Source organism: Podarcis vaucheri (genome assembly GCF_965113315.1).
Source record: "Podarcis vaucheri genome assembly, chromosome: 10".
NCBI classification, from domain to species: Eukaryota; Metazoa; Chordata; class Lepidosauria; order Squamata; family Lacertidae; genus Podarcis; species Podarcis vaucheri.
The window spans coordinates 28569070-28594236 of record NC_138748.1 but is presented as its reverse complement, the minus strand read 5'-3'; the positions used below and the strand labels follow the sequence as shown (position 1 = coordinate 28594236).

Here is a 25167-nt window from a genome sequence, read left to right as displayed (position 1 = left end):
GGACGACACAGAGTCATGGTTTGTCAAGGGTAAAGTGGATCAGGCACCTTAATTGCTGTGCACAGTGATTCGGTTAATTCAACCTCAGCATTTCCCCCCCAAACATCCACAAAACATTAATCCACTCGCATTTATTTTAATTAGTATTACTTTGAAGTTGCAGCTGGGATGTTTGATTCATAATACAATCTCTCCCCAATTCTCAGTCAGCTAAGGACAGCTCTGCTCCACATCAAAGGGCCCAAAAACACAGTTTCTCTCACCAGCTTTTGCCCATACCTACAGACTGCATGTTAGCATGAGAAAATAGTCTTGTATATCCAGCAAACGTTTTTTAAGTTATGTTTTGGTTATGCCCAACTGGAATCCTATCAAACAGTAAAGAATGTATTCCTTAGAGAGTACCAGATCAAAAAAGAGGACTTCATCGTAAGTTATTAGTAAATTTTTACAAAAGGTCGTTTTCATTAGGCAGGCTTAATGAAATGAGGAAAACCTAACAGTCAGCAACCAGTTTTGTAAATAGAGTTACCTAGTCAGGTTGTACTAAACCACAGCTGCAGAAATTGTCCCCAACACAATGTTTCAGCACCACAGTCTGACAAAACATTGGAAAAATAAAATCTTGGGTCTGCTATGAAAACCAGTTTGCTTTGCTGCACTCCCCCTGTCCTTAGGCGAACCACTTCTGCAGTAAGTGCCAGGCATCGTACAGAAAATGTTCTTCTGGCACAGGAAAAACACCCAGGACACCCAATTACTGCCAACCAATTAATTCAGCCGTACATTGCAAGGCCTTGCAGGAGTTGGTCGCAGGTGAATGGAAACTTGTGCTCAAATAAAACAAAGGGGAGTTCTTGAATACAACTAAGAGAGCTGTCCTGATGGTGGCCCACTTCTGCTCCGCATCTGGATCCACCAGAGAGCTCCTTGACGTGCTTCACCCCTCTTGTGCTGATGCTCATGAAGTAGGAAAACTCTCCAAACAACTTGCAGTTCTTTGTTTGGGCAGCAGATTGTTCTGCCTGGTTCTAAAACTGATTGTCTCCTAAAGCTTGAGGCTGCAGACCGTCCTTCATTCTCCTCACCATCCTGCATTTGCTGTGATCCACCTTTTACCTGCAGCTGCATCCATTTGTCCACTTTTGAATTGCTTCCATGCTAGACCTTGTACAGACTTCTAATTAAATGTTCCAGCCTGAAGCTGCAGCTACTGACTCTCACAGTTAGCCCTTGATGACATCCTGGACTGCACCATTTTTCCAGTTCTCCAATTACAGTGGTACCTTGTGTTCATAACCTCCAGGTTATGGAATCTTCGGGTTATTGCTGCAGCAAACCCGGAAGTGGGTTTGCCGCTCGCACATGCGCGGAAGCGCTCTGCGGCGCCACGCGCATGCACAGAAGCAGTACTCCGGTTAAGAAATTTTCGGGATACGGCCGGGGCTCCAGAACGGATCCCGTTCGTAACCGGAGGTACCACTGTACAGTGGTACCTCGGGTTAAGTACTTAATTCGTTCCGGAGGTCCGTTCTTAACCTGAAACTGTTCTTAACCTGAAGCACCACTTTAGCTAATGGGGCCTCCTGCTGCTGCTGCGCCGCGAGAGCACGATTTCTGTTCTCATCCTGAAGCAAAGTTCTTAACCCGAGAGACTATTTCTGGGTTAGCGGAGTCTGTAACCTGAAGCGTATGTAACCCGAGGTACCACTGTATTGGCCTCTATCCTGCAACCAGACATAACTGAAAGTGACCACACAGAACCCTTATAGGCTGGGGTCAAGGGAACAGTGCTCGTATTGCACACCTGGCATGGCGTAGAGTTCAAAAGTGCTTTTATAACCTATTTTTCTAATATTCAATAGCACCTGGCCACTAAAAGTACTCTATTCAAGCAACACGAAGGAAGCACACAGCTTCCAACCACACTTCCACCTGTCCATTCACCTGGTTGGAGTGTCCCATGGCCTCTAGCAAGGAAGACTTCCAGTAGCCTCTGACAGGCTCTCATTTGTGCTGGAGTTTGGAGAAGGAAAGAATCAGTAGGCACTGCTCCTGCTGCTTCTTTCGGTAGTCTCCATGCAAGTGAGACAAGCTCCCACTTCTTCGCACAGCTCTCTGTGCTTGCCAGAGGGCTCTATAAATTCGTAGTGGAAAATATGGAGGCTACTTGGCTAATAAGAAGACCCATACAAAGCAATCTAAAAATCTATAAGCAAAAAAAAAATAAAAAAATACCTATATAACCTACAAATACCAAGTAACAGAAACAATGGAGCTCACTTCCCCAGTGCTAATGAACTCAGTATCAAGGGGGATGTTTATTTTATTATTACTTGGTAGTAATTTAGTAATTTATCTGCCTTGGGTTTTTTCTTAAGTGGTTGCATTGTGCATATGACTTGTATTTTAACTGTAACCGATTCTGGAATTGCATTTGCAATGAAGTGCATGTAGTAAAGTTTTTAATAATATATATCTGTCTACTGATAATCTCAGCCACCAGGGAAGGCTTTCAAACTACAGTGGTACCTTGGGTTACAAACACCTCAGGTTACAAACACTTCAAGTTACAGACTCCGCTAACCCGGAAGTAGTACCTTGGGTTAAGAACTTTACCTCAGGATGAGAACAGAAATCGTGCAGCGGTGGCACGGCGGCAGCGGGAGGCCCCATTAGCTACAGTGGTACCTCAGGTTAAGAACGGTTTCAGGTTAAGAACGGACCTCCGGAACTATTTAAGTTCGTAACAAGAGGTACCACTGTACTGGGGAAAAGGAAAAGGTTCATGTGTAGACATGCCCCTTCTGTCTTGACAAAAATCATTTCACCACCAGGCTGTTGTTAGCCATTAAAAAAAAAAGGCCCAATGCAATGACAAACAATATGTTTGGTTCAAAATCTTAGGACCAAGCAATCTTTCCAGAGTCACATAGTGAAGTCCCCTATTGAATGGCCCTGAACTACAGTGGTGCCTCGCAAGACGAAATTAATTCGTTCTGCGAGTTTTTTCGTCTTGCGAAGCACGGTCAAGTCGCAACTGCACCTCTTCAAGCGGTTTTAAGAAAAAGGAAACAAACTTGCAAGACGTTTTCGTCTTGCGAAGCAAGCCCATAGGGAAATTCGTCTTGCGAAGCAACTCAAAAAACGAAAAACTCTTTCGTCTTGCGAGGTTTTCGTCTTCCGAGGCATTCGTCTTGCGAGGTACCACTGTAATTCCACATGCCGCAAACCTTTCTGCGGGCAACAGTGTTATCAGACAAATTTGAATATAACCCCCGCCCTGCAAAAACCTCTCTCTCCTCCACAACAAGCTAATGGGGGGGGGGAGTAGCACTGTCTGATCTTTGTGGTTTCTGAGATTAAAGTTTACAGAGCAAGACTGAATTTGTTGCTCCTTTGAGAAATTACTTTTCACAACAAATCCTTTGCTGGGACAGTGGAATACTTGTTTGCCAGCTTCTAGGAAGGAAACCTGCAAATGCAGTCTGTCTCTCCCCTCCCAAAACATTACAAAGAAACTGTATCCAGAGAGAGATGGAGAGGGAGGGAAATAGTAAAGGCTGGTGGAAACTGTAGTTCATATTATGATATTAAAGGCGAGACATTCCTTAATAACCTTTACACACACACACACACACACACACACACACACACTGCCATTGAAATGCTATTTTTAAAATTCCAATCTGGAATCTACCTCCATGCAAAAGTAAACTTTTGAATCAGGACTCCTTATGCATCCTCTTCCCCTGTGGCATAAAATCAACTGGGGAGTGAGGGAAGATGTAGACCTCCCAGTCGGCAGCACATTTATCGTATATTATCTTATAGAATCTTCTTACACACCAAAATGACACAATGCAAGCTGCTGAACAGCCCATTGGTTTATCGAGGTAGGGTGAGTGTCCTAGGATCTATGAACACAGCCAGATGAACTTAAAGCAAATATATTGATTTAAAAACAAAACAGGGAAACGAGGAAATGTTGAACTCTTCTCAGCAAGAGCAATTCTGATTCCTCCGCTTAAGGTTACTGTGTTTTATTTATGGTGAAAAGATCCCATTAATGCTTCAGCCCCATCAAACAGCAGACCAAGTCCATGAATGGCACCTATCAGAGCCCAGGGTAAATCCAATGATTAGAGGAAATTTGCCAAAGGGCCTTTGTAGCTGAGAAAAATGCCTACTCCAGAGAGGAATTTAGAAAATTCCTGGGAGCACAGGCCTTCCTTTGTTGGCAGCCTGGCAGTATTCTGGAGCAAATAAAAGCGCGCACACAAAAAATAAGAACTTAGATGCAATGAACATTTGAAGAAAATGTTCAAAGCATTCGTTAAAACATTCCTTATTGCATAAAACTGTGCCGACTTTGTTTAGAACCAACTTAAAAGGGCCTCTCTCAAATTACCATCGTTTCGTTTGAATGTTTCTTTTGCTGTAACAACTTATTCCCCTTTTTCCTGTTATTTGTCTAAATTAACCAAATAAATAATGTACTAGTCCAGCCATTTAATTGCAGATCACAGGCTGACCACCGTGTGCTATTTTTCTGTATGCCCTGAGAAAATTCTTGGCTAGATAAACCGGGGGAACTAACAGCATTAAAATATGGGGCTACAACTTTCTAAGCCAGCCAGGTGTGGCATGATATTTTACTAGGGGTGGTTTTTCCCAGAAAAAAAAAATGTGTGGGATCCAGTTATACACCTAGCGAGCCATGCACAATTGCTGTTAACCTCACAATGGAAGCTGAATTCCCACCATAGATATTACTAGCAGGGGGGGGGGTATTTTCCACAATTTTTCAACAGTTTATGCTTTTCACTTTTTAGTAAAAACAAACAGCTATATAGTATGCTTCTTAAAATTAGACATAGAAATATATTGAATCATTACATCCAATAAATAATTGGAAAGATGTTTTAAACAACATATTAATAGTACTGATTTTTGAAAATGCAAAGAGTAGTCAAATATTTGACAAGGTTGTATTTTTAAGAAGTAAAGGGACCCCTGACCATTAGGTCCAGTGGTGGCTGACGCTGGGGTTGCGGCGCTCATCTTGCTTTACTGGCTGAGGGAGCTTCTGGGTCATGTGGCCATCATGACTAAGCCGCTTCTGGCAAACCAGAGCAGTGCACGGAAATGCCGTTTACCTTCCCACTGGAGCGGTACCTATTTATCTACTTGCACTTGATGTGCTTTCGAACTGCTGGGTAAGCAGGAGCTGGGACCAAGCAACGTGAGCTCACCCCGTCGCGGGGATTTGAACCGCCAACCTTCTGATCGGCAAGCCCAAGAGGCTCAGTGGTTTAGATCACAGCGCCAACCACATTTCTAAGGTTGTATTTAACTACATGCAACTTGTAACTGGTTTTCATATCCATGTTTTGTTGCTTCATTTGATGAAAAGGTACCACCATCCTGAAGTGCACTAGGATTCCTGATAAACGTATTAAATTAAAAACTTCCATTAATGGAGTTTTCCATCACACTATGGATACAACGAGGGCTTGGCTGGCCCATGATGACAGCCAAGTTCAACAGCTTGTGATTATTATTCATCTCATCAGAAAAACTTTCTATCCTAGAGAAGCGAACCATGCTCCATTTGCACATTTGGTCTCAATTCATTACAAGTTGAAGTGGTGCTACCAAAAAGCACCACAATTTATTTCATGTTAACAATAATGAAAAAGTAAAACCTACATGAATGCAATACATAATTGTTCATGATTGTAATGCTGAATGCTGCAGGCAACACATTTTGGCTCAATATTTCTCCAATACAATATTCACTATTATCACATTAAAAACCAAACATCCTAATTGAATTTCAAACTGAACAAGTCCCCATAACAACCTTTGCAGAATTTGTCTTTTGCTCCCGCTATTTCTCTGTTGGTGTGTTGTATTTTAAACTGCTTTTGCCATATATATATTTTTTGAAATTATTGTAAGCTGCCTTGGATTGGCTTTTGTTTAGAAAGGCAGGATATAAATTTTAGAATACGTAGATCATGTTCACTTGACTCTTCTGTCTCATGTTCATTAAATACTTTTAAGATACGGCTCTATAAAGCTGCCCAACAAATATAGTCCCCTGCATCTTCCAAGCTCCTAAGTGTTATTGCTGTCAAAAGCAAAAGCATGGGGGAAACAGACAGGGTAGGAACTAGGGCAGGGACAAGTGCCCACAATAATTTGTCCTGGGTGGAAGGGGTGGGAGAGAAGCAAAAAGGTAGCTCTCCAGTCTGCATGTTTCACGTCTCAACTTTGGGCGAGAGCAATGTCTCCAACTGAAGGTCACTCTGCAAACTGGCTCTGTGGATTGACCTACCTCCAACAGCTGTCACTCTTGCATTTCTGTTCCTCTATGCACCAGCATCCTAACCAAAAGCATTTTTTGCAAAGAGGTCCTGCTCAATTAAGAACCCTCCACATGCAGGCAAAACACAGTAAGAACATATAACCAGCATTTCACAGATAAACATAAGCGGACAAGTGTTGAAAGTGCATGCACAGAATAAGAAAGAAAGCACAATCCACAGATCAGTTAAGTAAAAAAAAAAAAAAAAGGCAAATTTGCGCTCAGATTGATTCTGCACCTCGTGGGCTGTGATTGTTGTTGCTATCAATTAAATAACGTGAATAAGCTAGGCATATATTGAAACTAGAAGTCAGAAGAAGACAAGAGTCAGATGACAAAAGACAATAGGCATTTGTATGGGTGCTTTTCTCCCTTCCTATAACACTTCATTGTAATCAGAGGCCTGATTCTCATGTTATGGTTCAATGCCACTCTAAAACGTAACATGAAGAGGGTTTAGAAAAACACTTGATTCCAAACAACAACAACACCACCATTCAGACCCTGGTGCCTCTGGGTAGTTAAGGGGAAAGTAGTGCTGGAAAGACACTGCCAGTCACCAGACAATACAGTGGTGCCTCGCAAGACGAATGCCTCGCAAGATGAAAAACCCGCTAGATGAAAGGGTTTTCCGTTTTTCGATGCACTTCGCAAGACGAATTTCCCTATGGGCTTGCTTCGCAAGACGAAAACGTCTTGCGAGTCTTGCGATTTTTTTCGCTTCCCCCCTTTTTCTAAGCTGCTAAGCCGCTAATAGCCTTTTAGCAGCTAATCCGCTAAGCCTTTAATAGCCGCTAAACCGCTAAATCACTAATAGCGCTAATCCGCTAATAGGGTTGCTTCGCAAGACGAAAAAACCGCTAGACGAAGAGACTCGCGGAACGGATTATTTCCGTCTTGCGAGGCACCACTGTACTGAGCTAGCTGAACTGTGGACTAGCTTGCTATAAAACAGCTTATGATGTTCCTGAAGTTTCCCCCTAGTGTACTACAGGCTGCAGGTGAGAACGCAATGCTCCCACCATGCAAACTAGTCATCTACTTTTCACATGCTCATTTCCTATACACAAAGGTGTTTTGGTGGGAGGAAGGCGCATTTAAACATACAACACCCACCTTCAACCTGAAATGGTACACAGTCTCCCCCCCTCCCCCCCAAAAAGTGTTACTGATTGTTTCTCCCGAAAACATAAATTGGCCCTAAGCTTGATACATGAGACTTAAAATTTTGACGTGGGACATTTTCAAACCTGTGTGTGTTCTGAAATAGTACAGCTGCCTGAGGTTACTGCTTTGAATAAGGACCCTGCATGTTTCAATCAATCTTTCGTTAAGCTGCAACAACATGAATTTCTCATGCTTGATTTGCACATAGCATCAACTTCTCTAGGCCATGCTGATGATGAGCAGACAAAATATTTGCAGGCAATATTATGTTGTGAACCGCCCTGAGATTTACATGTATAGGGTGATATACAAATGTAATAAATTAATTAATAAATGCAAATAAATATTCAGTCTGCCAAAAGGCCAAATTCCGGTGTTTTAAACCACTCTGCGGATTTCAGTTTCCAGTGTAAGAATTTGGTCCTATGGTACTTATCTTGCTTACTCAAAACCATTTGCTACTATTTACTTGGTGTGAATAATTAGTTGCAGATTGCATGCATTAATTCAAATATCTTATCTGGTCCTGAAGTCCATGCAATCTGTACCCCAACACATTCAATAATTGTGACTTCCTTCCCCCCCTCGCCACTTCTTATAGTTTCACTGATCTTAAGGGCTTATCTTTGCAATGTGTCCTTAACTGCAATATGTTTCCTCATAAAACCAGTTATAGACTTTTATTTTATGTTGGCTTTTTCCCTTCTCTCTCTCTCTCTCCAGACTGTTCACTAGGATGAGGAAAGAGCAAAACAACAGCAGCGTAGGGGGAAGTCTGATTTGGCATGTGCGCTCACTTGAAACCCAATAAAACGCTATTTATTTGCAGTGCTTGGTGACTGACGCTCTCACGTTTTTCAAAATAATGAAGTTGCAAAGGTGCTGCCTTTTATTGCTCTGCAAATGTTGTTCATTTTACTGTTTGCTTTAAATGCTGCTTTACTGCTCCTGGTGGGCTTGCATCTATAAAGCAGTGTGATGGCAGTGACGGAATACAGAGCCCCCATTAGCATGTAAGTGGCCTGCTTGCGAGCGACTCACTCGCTCTCGTTTTCCACTTGGCAAAAAAAAAAAAAAAACACACACGCTCACAAATATTACAAAGCAAGAGTTTGCATCAAATATACGGAAAATATACAAAGAGATGAAGCTCAGGAATAGAGCACATACTTTGCATGCAAAAGGTCCCCGGCATCTCCAGGTAGGGCTGGGAAAGACCCCTGTCTGAAACCCGGCAAAGACGCTGCCCGTCAGTGACTGTAGACAATACTGAGCTAGATGGACCAGTGGTCTTGACTCGGTATAAGGCAGCTTCCTATGTAAGAGATAAGAAAGCGGGTATGATGGCAACACCGGGACTCACCACATCACTCACTCGGCACCTTAAAGCTACACTGCTCTAGAAGTACTACTCTAAAAAGGAAGACAAACATGCTGGGAGAATGTACCTCTTATTCTGACCCTACGATTCCCCCCACCAGGTCTGGCATTTCGTCTGCAAAACGTTAATGGAGAGATCAGCACAATTGCTGTGAATCAGCATGGCCATCCCAGACTCAACAAAAAACCCCTCTCAAAACTGTATCTGTCCCTGCTGAAATCCATACTCATTTTGCCACTATCGTTGTCAGGCCGTCATATATTTTATTATATAATAACTGGAGCTAGCACATGTTGCAAAGAAGTGCCCAAACGGTCTAGGCCAGTGTTTCCCAAACCTGGGTCTCCAGCTGTTTTTTTCAGACTACAATTCCCATCATCCCTGACCACTGGTCTTGTTGGCTAGGTGTGATGGGAGTTATAGTCCAAAAGTAGCTGGAGACCCAAGTTTTGGAAACATTGGTCTAAGCCATGCTTCAAGACTTAAATTTAACCTTCACCCTCCCATTTCTCTATATGCTGAACCAAGTGACACCGCCCTAACCCATGTTTTTCTGGGAAATGAAAGAAGGCATGATATTCCAGTTTAGGACCCAGTTCCAGAGCAAGCTTCCCCCACTATGTGCCCTCCAGATACTTTGGTGCACAACTCCCATTAACCCCAGCCAGCATGGCCAGTGGTAAGGGATGATGGGAGCTGTAGTCCAACAACATTTGCAGGGTTGTTCCAGAGCCACAAAGAAGAGGTTGGAAGTGACATTTTTTCACTGTAGGTATTTGCATAAGGAAGACATTTTATTATTCCTAAAATGAGTGTATAAGCTCTTGAGGAAAAAGGAAATTCATAGAGTCTTCATACAGGTATTAAAAATATGTGAACTAGTCCTAAGTGTACAATACCAACAGATGGAACACAATAAAACAAAGGCTCATGGGAAGCAATACAGTGGATGAAGGAGACAAGAGAGAGGGAAGGTGAAGACTGCTCTTCCCTTCTCCCACATCATCTCCAACCTAGCTCCAAGAAACTGCAGGGCTATTGCCACAAATTAGCTCAGCCCCATGCCTCATTCTAGAGCCATTTTCATAAGCTAGATTCCAGGAGGACCCAGAAGTTGCCATCATCATTGTTTCAATGACTATATGAAATCCTAGGACATACTAAGTTTGCATCAACAGCAAGTTCTTCTGATATGGACCCTACAAAACAGGTCTGGTGGTTACTACAAGGATGTCCGGTCATGGAAGATCCTGAACTGTAGAGGCCACTTGACACCTAAGGTTGAGAGTCCTTTGTATCTGCTAGCTCCATGGAAAATGAACCATGGGAAAGGAGCACCACAGAGCAAAAGGAGGTGGGCAGAAGCACATCAATTTCCTTCTCCCAGCCTAATGGGTGCAACTCAAGCTCTTTCTTTCTAAGACACACTAGTGGCTTGGGCATGGGTGCTAAGCCAGGGAAACAATGGCAGCTTGAGGATATCAGCTGCTTTTGGTCCTCTCGCTGTTATTTTACAAGGATTAAAAACCCTTTTAACTAAGTGCCCCACTACCACCTACGTACGCAGCTGTCTGCATGCTGGAGTATGTATCTAAAATAAAATATAGCTATTACTAGGATGCGACTAAGTCACCAGTGCTGTGTATATTAACATTTCACTTGTTGTAGCAAAGCCATAATCAAAAGAATACTTAAGATACAATGGGTTAACCTTGACTGACTGCTGCAATGTACTGCAGTGACTCTGGAGGCTATACTAGCGCAGAACATCACAGCTCAACACGGTATGGGAAAGGTGAAATTGTAATACATACAACACTTTGGGTGTCATCCATTTGTACTCTTAATGAAAGTAAACAGCAGCAGAAGGCATCGGTGCCACACACAGTTAAAGCCATGAGCCTACATAAATTACGCAAATCGGAAGTTACACAGAAATCCATGTGAAATAGCATGTACATGCGCATCACTGTGCGAAAGTACAGCCTAAAGTGTTAAATTGTGTAAAGGAATGATATATTGAGAGAATAACATGTTAACTGGAACCCTCTGAAAGGAATGTAAATGGCCACAAATCAGTTTCTTTAATTGCCATCAGCTGCATAAATTGTATGACAGTCTAAAAGATAAGTATCAACTCTGAGAATAGGTCGTCGAAAAAATGCAAACCCGGCAAAATGCATGCACTCAAACATGCTTGGTTTATCACATTTTATTTGATAAGTGCGGCAGATGGCTCACATTTAAGGGTTGTTCATTTTTTAAAGTGAGACAACAATATGCTTTGCGGCCTGCATTTAAAGGAATTATTATAACAAATCAACATGATTGTTAGCTTGATTATAGTGGCAAGAATCAGGCTTATAAAGGAAGACAGGAGAAAGCTGCAGGCCATTCTTCTACATTTGGTTCTGCTCAAAGATTTCTATGAGTTAATTACAGAGCCCTCTCCCGATGGGCTCCTCAAATACCGCCATGATCATTCCAGCATATGAATCCAGAAAGATCTAAAGTTCTATCAGAGAGAAGATACATGGCTAATGGATCTTTCGAGCCTATGTAATGACAGTATGCCAGAAGACAAACTTGGAGCAAATTTGTTGGAATTACTTGCTAAACACCCAACACCAGCCATCTATTTTCTAATTCGCTAAGGGATTTGGAGATAGCAGCACTCATTGCAGTAGCTGGCTAGGCTCCAAACAACACACAACATTGCCATTCACAACCAGCAATTTTGTGAATGGCTTTTAAAAAGGAAATTGTGGAACCCTAGGTGCTAAAAGGGATTTTACAGCTGGCCTCGCTTGTAGTTCTGATACAAACAGATCCCTCTGTATCTGCTATTTGCATTGGAGGATCGGGAGCAGAAAGCTACCATTTGAGCAAAACCCATCTCTAGATGAGAAGGAACCTGCATGAGAGCCCAGAGCTCTGTAACGAGAGTGCGTGCCTTGCATGAAGGTGGTTCTATATATAACGAGTTTGTTGGCAAGCTATCCAGCCTGGTACAAAGTAATTTCCAAAGTCCAAGCAATGCACAGATGTGACAGAATTCACTGTCCTCCAGCAGATGCTAATGGAAAAAGGGAAGGCCAGAGAAATAATCATGCAGAGACCCTGCAGGCAATCTCTTCCAGGTATGGGTTCTTTGTGATCCTAGGTACCGCTACAAGATTATTTTCTTCCTTTCTTTTTTTCTTTCAGCACACTAATGTGCTCTGGCACAGGGTTTGGGGATTTATGTTGTAAACTGAGGTGTAGTGGCTGGGATCACAGGGGGTTGAAGACCTGTTACTACTTGTACAACAGGATCCCAATAAGATCCCAGCCTCCAATGCCCTGGATCTGCCCAATAAGCATGAAAACAAGCATTTTAGCCACTAAGTCTTTTCATCATTTGTGTGGCTTGGAGTCAATGAAAGTGAAAGCAGGTAAGTCAGCCACTGAGAGTTGACTCCTAGGGTTACTCTGGAGAAGCAATGAGGGAAGAACATCAGGGAGGAATGGTTCTGTGTACATTATTCCTCAGCATTTAGGAACAATGAAAACACAAGGTGTTTCAGTTTCAAGAATGGTGTGCCAACTCTATTATGTACAATGGAACTTAAAGGAAAAAGCAACTTAAGTCACTCCAGCAGAAAATATTGGAACACTCCAAATAATTTATTCATGCACATACACAGAAAACAGTAGCTCTAGCTGAGAAGCAACACATCTGCACTGATTATTGCAATGCATCCCTAATTATTAGTAAGGTAAAGGTAAAGGTAAAGGACCCCTGACAGTTAAGTCCAGTCACAGATGACTTTGGGGTTGCAGTGCTCATCTTGCTTTACAGGCTGAGGGAACCGGCATTTGTCTGCAGACAGTTTTTCCAGGTCATGTGGCCAGCAAGACTAAGCTGCTTCTGGCGCAAAGGAACACTGAGACCAGAGCAGCGAATGAAAATGCTGTTTACCTTCCCGCCGGAAGTGGTACCTATTCATCTACTTGCACTTTTTGGTGTGCTTTTGAACTGCTAGGTTGGCAGGAGCTGGGACCAAGCAACAGGAGCTCACCCCGTTGTGGGGATTCGAACCGCCGACCTTCTGATCAGCAAGCCCAAGAGGCTCAGTGGTTTAGACCACAGCACCACCCGCATCTTAATTATTAGTACTCTTGTATAATTATAAGATCATGGTATAATCTTAGAGGGGGCATGACCAGGGCTATCATAAAGAGATGGATTTCTGAATTTGCCACTACACTATTGATTGTTAATCATAAACAGCTCAATCTAAAGCTTTGCTGGGTTCATACACGATGTTTTTCAGTGCAGCAGCTGAGACTGTGGAGCTCCAATAGGATGGGAGTTCAGACATACTTCAGAACTTCTGGGTCAGACAGAATTGAACGTGAAGCTGCCACAACCTCATGCATACTGGGGAAGAGATTGCAGGGGTAGCCTTGAACACACAAAAAGGGTCCTGCAATATTTCTCAAAGGTTCTCCTGTGCTAACAGCAATTAGAAAGTTCAGCTGTAATTTCACCCCTTGTTCAGGCAGGACCTTGTCTCACCTTAAACAGGAAATGGGGACTGAGTTAGCAGAGCCTGAATATAATGGAAGTCTGTAACTGCAGCGTAGGTAGCACAGTCATCAATATAAATCTGTCATAGACATATTCTTGGAGGAAGAGGAACTTCCATATGCTACAGACCCGACAATTTCTGATGCTGATGCAGATTGATGGCACTTGAGAAGGAATAAGCCTTTGAACCAACAGTGCTGCTGATAATGTTCAGGGCTAAGGAAGCTGGCCATTATTAAGAGAACGTGACCCTTTTATAACAGTGCACCAAACCGATACCTCCTTAAAGGAAGTGAAACAGGAAGAGTGATCGTTTTGTACTACTGCTACAAAGGACAAAGGACTGTGCGGTTCAGGAAAGGGCTCACAGACTGAAATATATTCTGCGTATCTCCTTTCCACACTTTTAAATATGGTATTAAGCTAGCAAGGGTGGTGCCAGAAGGAACTGCTCTGCATTTGGAGTACCCTGACAGAGAAGGTATCCTAGCACCACCCTTCCTAGTTTATTGCTATCCTCAACAGCAAGGAAAGAAGATGTGCCAAATATATTTTAAGCCATCACTTTCCGCCCCCTGAACAGGAAGGGCCTTCTTAGTTGAGGCACCCTGACTTTCGAATGCCTTTGTCAGAATGCACTGTCCTTATCCCCACCCCCAGCACCAGGAGAATAACATTTCATTTGCCTTTTAGTTCTGTTTTTACTCTTCTGCTGTGTTTCTAACCAGCATGCTGGAATCTGTTTCTTGTATTTTATTTAACTGCATTTTAATTTTTGAATGAGACTCTTTCTCATTGTGTGTACAGGCTACTGACACATGATGACTACGCCTAGCAGTGGAGCGTATCAAGTGATTGACATACCTGGCAGGCATAACTTTTGTCTGCTTTACCTAGAAAATGAGTCTAAAATTTGGCCAACGTATATTTATTTTGGCTTCTTCAGCACCGATGAATGAACTCCTGTCCATTTAATTCCTATACACATTTGCAACTGTTGAAGGGGGTGTGGCAAATGGAAAACAATCGTGCTATATACCAAACTGGTGAACAAGCACCAAGTGAAACAAACATTGAAGACCAGTTATTAGACAATTGCATTGGATTATTAAGAAAGAAAGAAAGAAAGAAAGAAAGAAAGAAAGAAAGAAAGAAAGAAAGAAAGAAAGAGTTTGGATTTGATATCCCGCCTTTCACTCCCCTTCAGGAGTCTCAAAGCGGCTAACATTCTCCTTTCCCTTCCTCCCCCACAACAAACACTCTGTGAGGTGAGTGGGGCTGAGAGACTTCAGAGAAGTGTGACTGGCCCAAGGTCACCCAGCAGCTGCATGTGGAGGAGCGGAGACGCGAACCCAGTTCCCCAGATTACGAGACTACCGCTCTTAACCACTACACCACACTGGCTCTCAAAAAACAAACACACACACACACACACACACACACACACACACACATTTCCCCATCATCACTGCCACCAGAGCAGTATGAAAATGTCTTATACAGGGCCAGTTAGCCCAGTATTGTAAACTCTGATTGACAGGAGCTCTCTGGTACAGGATGTTTTCCACCTGCTACCTGAGATTCTTTTGGAGGTCAAACCGAGACCTTGCATACGCAAAAAAGGAACTCTGCGTGCTGCTGTCAATGTACACCTTGACATTTAGATAGCGTGAAATCATGTTTTCATGGCATATTTTTCAGTCAGCTGCATATATCTGGCTTCAGATGATGATAGCTTAAAAAATTCTACCACAGTTCTTCAATCTAGTACCTTTCAAGCAAGCTAATATCTTCTTATATATAAGTACATTTGAGGTATATGATCCAAAGTTGGGTATAAATTTTGCATACCTGAGCAAACAGCACACAAAAATAAAAATGCAGCAATGGAACCAACAGAACTTTTACAAAACACTTATGTAGTTGAAGTGGTAAAGGAAATGACAGAAACTACAAATTGAAAGAGATATCTAGCCAAATATTCTGGAAGATCCCTGCTGTTTTAGCTTGCAGCGTATTAAGAGCCTTGGATCTATGAATGAAAGTGGTTTGGAGCAAATTAATAAACTGCTCAGTGTCACTATTAATTAATTAACAGCCATTCTCTCTCTCCCCCCCCCCCCAAGTAGGACTAACAGAAGGCTTCCTATGTTCTACCACTAACTGATTAACTGAGTGACTCAAGACGTAAAATCACAATTGGGCCTGCTCTCTTTCAGTTGGCAGGCCAAGTTCAATATTTTTCCTGTGAGGCATGCCTGTACTATAAAAAGAATGTGATATTTGAGTGTGTCCCTGCTCTCTCAGTGTTGGCACTAAATCCTTCCCTAGGCCTCTTGCCATATTTCAAGAGTACAGTATGAATCACAGTCATGTGGCTCCCCACGCTGCCAAATATTCGTTTCAGCAGCTACCAAAATGCAAGTTTCTCTCGGGTCTCTGCCAACCGTAACGTCCCTTGGCTAAGACCATGAAGCACACATGTGTCGGTGGGAGGGAAAAGGGGTTTCCCCCCTCCTTCCCGCCACACCTCTGCCGCCCTTAATCCTCAATGAGGAAATAAGTAGGCAGTTTGTTATAAAAATGTTAATCACGGGGCTGACTAAGTAGGTGGCGTATGAAAACAGAGGTTTTCGGAACAGGGCGAGAAAGCGCGAGGTGGGGGGAAAATGGAGCAAAGTTCAGAGGGAAAGAAAAGAAATGGAGGGCTCCGTAGCCATCCCTGAAGAGCTGAGGTAGAGGGGTGAACCTCTGGCCTGGCAGCTGAATTGCAGCCCTCGAGGGTCTCTCTTGTGTGGGACTCAGGAGAGCACATCTCTTAGCAGCCCAGCTCTGGGTGGGAAATGTCCTTGTCCCGTGGAAATACCTCTTGCATGTCCGCATGGAAATTGCAGCGTGGTGTGTGTTGTGTGCAGGGTGGGTTTGATTTACCGTACTGTCCTGTCTATAAGACGCCCCCATGTAGAAGATGCCCCCTACTTTTGGGGACTCCAATTTCAGAAAATTGGGGGAGACGACACAGTTGTTGAGCTTTTTAGCGGGGATTGCCGAAGACGTGTCACTAAATCAGCCTCCCGTCTGCCCGATCGCCGGCATGAGCTGCCAATTACCCGCCCAACTGCCAGAGCGCCTGCCAATCAACACCACCCATTGACGCAGCAACCGATAACATGCACAATTGCCACTGACAGCCTAGGCAGCAAACAATCAAACGTCCACCCTGTGTACTACCCATGTAGAAGATGACCCTCACTTTTTAGCATGATTTCTAAAGAAAAAAACATAGCCTTATACACGGGAAAGTACAGTAAATCAAATTGATTGAAATCATGATTGAAATCACCCAGGCATGCCCATTTCGGGGCTGGTCGGTTTAATCTGGCTCCTGTGGCAGTTTATTTCCTGGGGTAAAATCCTAAAAAAAACAACAACCCTCAACAATTTCAATCCTAAAAAAAAGCTCAACAACTCCAACTATAAAAAAGGTTAACAACTTTGGTCGGCCCTCACGGCCCTTCACTTCGACACATATGACCCTCTTTGAAAAAAGTTTGGACACCACTTGATTTATTCTTGCTGGTATAATCTTAGTATTTGCAACCAGACAAAGGTTTCGTTTTTGGAATAATAAATTTTCAGAGTAGTTTTTTTTAGTTATATCAAAAATTCCTGATTTGTTTATACTATGAGAAACACACAGATGGATAATTATGAAATTATTGTGAGGTTTAATAAGTTAACTGTTTATATTTGGGCAACCTTTCTGCTGTACTTCACTGAAAGGAGAAAAATAATCATTTCCTTAATAACAATTTAAACAATTTATTTAACTAGAACAATAACATTATGGCATATGTATCCATGTTTGTTAACTGATGTGGTTAAACTTTTTTTTTTAAAAAAAGACTGAGTTTTCACACACATGAAAAACCTAAAACAAATCCTTATTTCTTGATGGATAGCCTTTGGACTATAATGTAACTTAAATAGAAAACTATATTTAGAAAGATTTTTCCTCCAAAAGAATTTTATTTTAAAAATCTAATTTAAATTTTTCAAAAATGTGATTTAAATAAAAAAATGTGATTTAAATTTAAAAAATATAATTTAAATTAAAAAATCTAATTTAAATAAAAAAATGTGATTTAAATAAAAAAATCTGATTTTCAAAATATATATATATTTTAAAAATGTTGATTTTTTATCCACCGTGTGTGTGTGTGTGACTGGTCACATCCACTGCTGGTGTGCAGTGTTCAGAAGGTTGCCTCTGAGGTATGCAACCCTGAAAAATGGTCCTCACACTTGAGTTAAGATGGCCTTCTGCCTTCTTGCTGCGACAGCCGTTTCATTTACACATTATCTGCAAATGGCTATGTAAGTTTACGACCCACCCAATTCTTGCGACTGCTATTTGTTTTAAACTGTTTTTAATATTGTGTTTTTGAATTGTTATCCCCCGCCCAGGGACCTTATGGTGAAGGACGGGTAAGAAACAACAACAACAACAAATGCCACAGGTAAAATCCTGTTACTAGTGATTCTTACATGAGCTCATTAGTGGATACGGGATTCCTGCCAATATATTCCAGCCAACCCTTAAATAATCTGAAGAGAAATCTGATGGAAAGCAGAGGCCTACAGCAATAAGAAATGGGATGTATAGGGTGTTAGGGGAGGGGTGGTACTTCTGGTGGGGGACATATTGTGTTCCTTCTGGGGTAGGTTGTCCATCTTTGGTCCCCACCATGCACTCAGCTCCCACCTGTGGCTCCTAGAAGCTGTCAGCATAATAATAGTAATAATAATAATAATAATAATAATAATAATAATAATAATAATAATACCTCACCCATCTGGCTGGCTTTGACAGGCTGGCAGATGAGGGTAGACAATGGGTCTCGAACCCTCAGTGAGTTAGGGACTTCCCCTGCCTTTAAAGAGGCTCTGGCAGACTGAATGGATGGGACCAATAGTGGTCCAGAGGTCAAGAAGGCAGTTTCTGCACGTGCTGTAGAGGGAAGTGAGGGGCTGATGGGGCTCATCAACAAGGGAGAAGGAAAACTCTGACCCTAAACCTCTGCTGCCTCGCAGGGTATCTTCGGGAGAAGAAAAGACTAAGGAGTAAGCCCTACACAAATCTGGAGCAGAGTCCCTAAGGTGGTTCCGGCAGCCAAGCTGGTGCCAGATCTATTCTCTGCTTTCCTTTGGGCCACATCAGAGAGGCCAAGTGGAGGATCTTGTCGTCTGGGCAGCCCAGAACTTCCATACACATTGCCCAGGCTTTGCACCCCAAGGGACATCACTTCGCTGCTGCTAACACAGCATTTTGACTTCACTCCCAGAGGTGCACTCCATTGTCTCTCAAGACAGACAGATTCCAACAGCAATAAAAGAGGTGGAATCTCTGTGCTGCTCTCTGGAATACAATTCCAAGCTTTGAGGAGGAAGGGTGGAGATGGTTTACAGAAGAGGAAAATATTCATGTGTGTAAGGAGTGTGTTGTTAAAAGGTTAAAGAACCTTTTAATGAGGGTGAAAGAGGAGAGCGCAAAATATGGTTTGAAGCTCAACATTTTAAAAAAACCAAAAAAACCCCCAAAAACCAAAGATCATGGCCACTGGTCCCATCACCTCCTGGCAAACAGAAGGGGAAGAAATGGAGGCAGTGAGAGATTTTACTTTCTTGGGCTCCATGATCACTGCAGAAGCTGACAGCAGCCACGAAATTAAAAGATGCCTGCTTCTTGGGAGAAAAGCAATGACAAACCTAGACAGCATCTTAAAAAGCAGAGACATCACCTTGCCAACAAAGGTCGGTATAGTAAAAGCTATGGTTTTCCCAGTAGTGATGTACGGAAGTGAGAGCTGGACCATAAAGAAGGCTGATCGCCGAAGAATTGATGCTTTTGAATTATGGTGCTGGAGGAGACTCTTGAGAGTCCCATGGACTGCAAGAAGATCAAACCTATCCATTCTTAAAGAAATCAGCCCTGAGTGCTCACAGGAAGGACAGATCGTGAAGCTGAGGTTCCAATGCTTTGGCCACCTCATGAGAAGAGAGGACTCCCTGGAAAAGACCCTGATGTTGGGAAAGGGGAGGAGAAGGGGACGGCAGAGGACAAGATGGTTGGATAGTGTTCTTGAAGCTACCAGCATGAGTGCTCTGGTCCATGGGGTCACGAAGAGTCGGACACGACTAAACGACTAAACAACAACAAGGAGTGTGTGCACAAGGTAAGATATGATGTTAAGGAAGAATGTAATTGGACAGAGAGTCTATAACTTTTGCCCTACAAAGCATGATCTGTAAATAGAGCTCACATTTCCCAGTGTTGCTGTTTTTTTAAAAAACAAAAACACCACAATTAACGTTCCTCAGTAATAATAAAGGGATCTCAATCTACAGCAAAAGAAATATGAGAACATGGTGTTTGTTATGGCAGTTTAAACAAGCGTGTGTGAGTGTATGGAAGTCAGTTTGGAGATCTGCTAACAGAACAGGAAGAAAGATAGAGACAACTGTAAAACTATTTTTAATTCACCATATCCACACTTGGTGAACAATAAATCAGCTCTAGGAGGAATGTTAAGATCAATGCACAACTTATTCTAAAGTTAAGGAAGTCGAAAGTTGCTGTGAATGGTTATCCAGCTCACTTTGCAGGCTGACAAAAAGATTTGGCTGCTTCCTGCAAATTACCTTCCACAGTCCTTTTGAAAAGCTAGGAATATGGAAATTTAATATGCTTACTAACCTTTTCCGGTCATGGTTGCATTCCAGGAAGAGAGAAAGAGGATGCCTATGTTTTGTAACCGCCTAATAGTCTCAAATGCTGAGGAGATAGGTATGGCAAAAATACAGAGGCATATCTGAAATGTCTGATCAAACCAGAAATTTGGACAAATTACTTTTATTTCTATGTAAATAAAAGCATGGCCTTTAGAAAATAATTCTACAAAACCATCTGTCTGTTTGCAAGGAAATGCGCATTACAAAGAAGACTGCTGGATTAGGAAAGGGGATTTACAAGTTGAGTGAATTGTTTTCTAAGATCCAGATGTATATTGAGGCAAGCCATAGGCATAAGTTCTAAACACGCCCATTTATGCCATGATTCTTAAAAAAAAAAAATCACTTTGATCCGACCAGTGTTATGTGCACATGTAAAGGATTTCTGCACACAGATGGTCCCTTCTGAAAGTGCAAAACATTATTGATATTTTTGTTTGTGCATGTAAAATAATCATTTAGCATGCTAGAGTGCGATTGCACACATGTTTATGGAGATAATGTCTCTGTAAACGGTGTTCTCCAGGAGTGAAGCTATGGATACTAAGGGGCGATTTATCTGGTTGTGACAGCTGACAGATGAGATGAGTCACCATAGTTGTGAAAATCACAGCTGAAAATCATCAGCATGACTTATTGGCTCATACAAAGTATTGTCTGTGAAAATCTCTGGGACTCTCGAAGAATATCACCATGATGAACCATCTTTAAGTTCCACTGAACTTCAGTGATAGAAAACACAACATCATTAACTTGGGAGAGAGAAAAATTGGGCAGGGTGGAGTGGCCGAGGAAATTATTACTCTAATAGTTTCGGGCTGTTTCAAGATGTGAGGTTCTTTAAACTGATCAAAAGAAGAAAGAACAATCAAGTAGAAAGTAATGGATACTTTAATATATAGTTATATTGTCTTAGAAGGGGTCAGAATAGTTAATCCTATGGGTCCCTTCAGGCCTCTTGACCTGATATTTGAGCTTTATATATAATTATAAAGATGTTCCATATATGAATAATAACATTCTTTATTATAGACTGTTGGTCAAATTTAGTTGCAAGTACTCATACCCATCTCAAAAATTATTTCAAAGGATTAAAGCCTGCTGTTTGGGCCCCATGTTAGGACACTGAATTTCTCAAACCCCATTTAGCTTCAGAAAGCCTTAAATTCTATCTCAATTAGAGTAGTTTCCAAGGATAGCTTTTAAAATCTGGCTCTGGTAGCATTATAAAGAGACTGAGAAAAAGTATAGCATACAATATATTAAATTTTACTCTGGCCATAAATACGAAAGCATTGATCAGCCAGAATTTACAGTTATTTTCCATTTAAGCAAGTTGAAGGCGTGATTTGAAATCTCAGTCTCGTAAAAGCTTGTTAGCACAAACAGAATGTTAAATCTTGCAAATACATTTATTGAATACGATCGGTCTTAATGAATGAATACCATACAGTTCAGCAGGAATTCTGAATAATCTGCAACCAGTTATAGAGTGCAAGGAATAAATTTTGTCTATTATCTTCCTCAACAGGTAAGTTTCTAGATTTGCTAAACTATCTATGGATAAATCATAAAACCAGGTAACAGATTTTTGCACTTCTTATTCCACTTGTCAGGCCCTGTTTGATCAAGCAAACATTTTTATAGGAAAGCTATTTTGTGACATCTGACAAAGCTTTATCCAAATATATGAACACAGCCTTATATATCTGTGCCCTAATGGAAGGGAATGGGGGAGGTACTACTACAGCACTGAGCATAGCAGCTGGAGCTTCTCAAAGGAGGTCCAAGAGAGCTCTAAGAAGCTGAATTTTGGATGACTTCCAAATAATCCCTTCCCCACCCCATGCTTCACAAATCCCTGCCACAGATTCTTTGGGCCACAGGCTTCATGACAAAGGATTTTAATTTCCCATGAACCCAAATTCCCACCATTACCCAATAGACTCAAAATGGCCCGTGAAGTTTTGGATTTTGTTGCCTTAAGGGCAGCTAAGTGTTCCTGAAAGAAAATCCCCAAATATTTAAAGCTTGTATAACCCATTCCATTTGATGCCCAACTCTTAACTATTTGCAACTGTAGTAGTCGTCCCAAATTCTTCACACTTTACATTAATACTGGGATCTTATAATAATAAGTGAATGGCAAGTAAAACTCTCAAGTAGCTCAGTTGTACTGCAATGCTTAAAAGATGAACCAGAACCGGCCAGTAAGCCTACTTGACAAACACTAGGGGTAGCTAGAATTTTAGCAGTCAACAAGCTATTAATTCCAAACCCAACACAGTTCTGTACCTGTGCACATACTTTTACTATTCTTCCTTGGTTAGACCAAACCTGGAGTCCTGTATCCAGTTCTGGGCAAAATTTAAGGATATTGACAAGCTAGAATCAGGGGTAGGCAACATAAGGCAAGATCAGGGGTAGGCAACATAAGTCCCAGGGGCCGGATCTGGCCCAATCACCTTCTAAATGCGGCCCGCAGATGGTCTGGGAATCAGCGTGTTTTTACATGAGTAGAATGTGTGCTTTTATTTAAAATGCATCTCTGGGTTATTTGTGGGGCATAGGAATTGGTTCATTTTTTTTCTCTTCAAAATACAGTCCAGCCCACCACATGGTCTGAGGGATGGTGGACCGGCCCACGGCTGAAAAAGGTTGCTGACCCCTGACCAAGATAATGAAGGGTATGGAAACCAAACCTTATGAGGAATGGTTGAGAAAGTTGGGTATGTTTAGCCTGGAGAATAGGGAGACTGAGGGGAGACACAATAGCCATCTTCAAATATCTAAAGGGCTATCACTTGGAATTTGGGGCAAGCCTGTTCTCTCCTCCAGAGGGTAGGACCTGAACCAATGGATTCAAGTTATAAGAAAGGAGATTCTGACTAAACACCGGGAAGAACTTTCTGACAGCAAGACCTGTTTGGCAGTGGAATGGAGTCCCTTGGAAGGTGGCAAACTCTCCTTCACTGGAGGTTTTTAAGCAGAGGTTGGATGGCCATCTGTCAAGAGATACTTTAGTCGTGATTACTGTGTTGGACAAGAAGACCCTCAGGGTCCCTTCCAACTTTATGATTCTATGAACAGAAAAGGAAAAGCCACTTCTAGAAAACTAATGGTATGCATTGGAATATAGTGCAAGGTCAGCACTCATTTCTGTGTTATCTGGTTCTGGGGAAACCCATTTACAAAGCCAAAAAGGTAAACCAAAAAAAACCCCATGGAATGTCGAGGGAGAGGGATGGCATGTGGGTGAGATGAAGTATTAGATCTATTAAGTAAGACGGTGAGTCTTTGAAATCTATTGATGTTCATTGCTCGTGGTTGCTGTGTGAACGACATCTACCACAACATGGCCAGCATAGTGGTCAAGGTGTGATTGCACAGGCATGTGCGGTGTGAAAGGAATGTTAGAAAATGGGACAGAAGTACAAGCCTTACACTCAGTTAAGCTAATGCCAGAAACCCCACATGGGAATGCAGCCTAGGGGTTGGCAAGAACCCTTTCTGAACTCCATTAAAGCTTAAATAACAGATTTGCAACTCCCAACGCCAATTGGTGGCTGCTTGTTTGTGGTGTATTCTATAGCGCAGCCTTCTCTGCTGTAGCATCACCTGCCTGCCCAAGTGTTCAACTCCTCCAAAAGGTATACAGTATAGAAATGCTTGAGCAGCATGTCTATGAAAGGTGAGCCATTGTATTGTCACATACTTCTTATATAAACAGAATTGAGGAATTTCCCATTGTTAAGGAGAAACGACAACCAGCCTTGTCCTTTTCACCTGTCTTAATAAAACAGTGGAATCAGTCTGAGTTCATGGCTTTTTTCTAAACTTAACAAAAAGATGGTATTGAAGCTCATGATCAGGCCTCTCCTCTCCTCTCGCTCCAGCTCTTTCGGTTTAACAAAGTAACTATTCAAGTCTACAGAAATGTATGCATGCTTTTCCTTTTAAAAAAAATTATTTTAAAAAATATTTAATTAATTCAAGATCATTTTCTGGCTGGTATATACATGCTCAGCAGAGGAGAGAACCAAAGTGGTGCTATGCTATGAGTGTTTGTAGATTTTAAAAATATGAAGGTTGCAATACCGCCCAAGCGAAGCATACTTAAGTCTCAGTAGGAGAGGGTGGTTTTGGGGTTTTTTGCATGTTCTTAACCTTGGTGAGTAAAAATTAACTGGTTTTTATTTTATGGAACTGCACTTATTTAAATGGCATTTACTTTCTTTTTAAAAAAGTGAACCTTTTATTGTTTTGAATTTCAGTGATATTGTTAGCTAATGGGGCCTCCTGCTGCCACCACACGATTTCTGTTCCTATCCTGAAGCAAAGTTCTTAACCCGAGGTAATATTTCTGGGTTAGCAGAGTCTGTAACCTGAAGCGTATGTAACCTGAAGCATATGTAACCCGAGGTACCACTGTACATCCTCCCAACTTCCCAAGGTAGAGGGAACGCAGGCAATATGTGCGCCATCTGCATATTGCTGACAACATACTCAAAACCTCCAGCTGAGCTACAACCATATCAGTGTTCATTCACCCTGTTCATTCACAACTTTTGCTGTTCATGACATGGCAGGAACAACACCATTCTATCCAGTATCTATTAGTCTTTCCTCCTGGAAATATTCTGGGCTTAGGGCAAGGATTCAAAGATCTGCTGAGACTTGAGGTAGTCCAGCTGAATTTTTTACTTATTTTTATTTGAACAATCTCCCTCTGTCCCATGCCGTGCTATTTTTTAAAACAAAAAACAAAAAAACCCAAACCGCTTTCTGAAGTTCCTTTCAGTTTCGAAAGCAGTTTGCCATGCTGCATGGGATGGGAGGGGAATGGAGAATGAAGTAGGAAAACGCTAGCCAAGTTCATGG

At 41.9% G+C, this 25167-nt stretch overlaps 1 protein-coding gene across 3 annotated transcripts in view; it reads right to left on the bottom strand.

Moving 5' to 3' along the window:
- The window catches only part of HMGA2 (high mobility group AT-hook 2), a 138671-nt gene that overhangs the window by 61095 nt on the left and 52409 nt on the right, over positions 1–25167 (bottom strand). For 2 of the 3 annotated variants that reach the window (XM_082239914.1, XM_082239916.1), the window contains exon 4: positions 8711–8855. The exons of the other annotated variant lie outside the window; for it this stretch is intronic. In XM_082239914.1, the coding sequence (XP_082096040.1) occupies positions 8711–8855 (145 nt within the window). The remainder of the gene's footprint in view (positions 1–8710; positions 8856–25167) is intronic. 3 annotated transcript variants of the gene reach the window in all.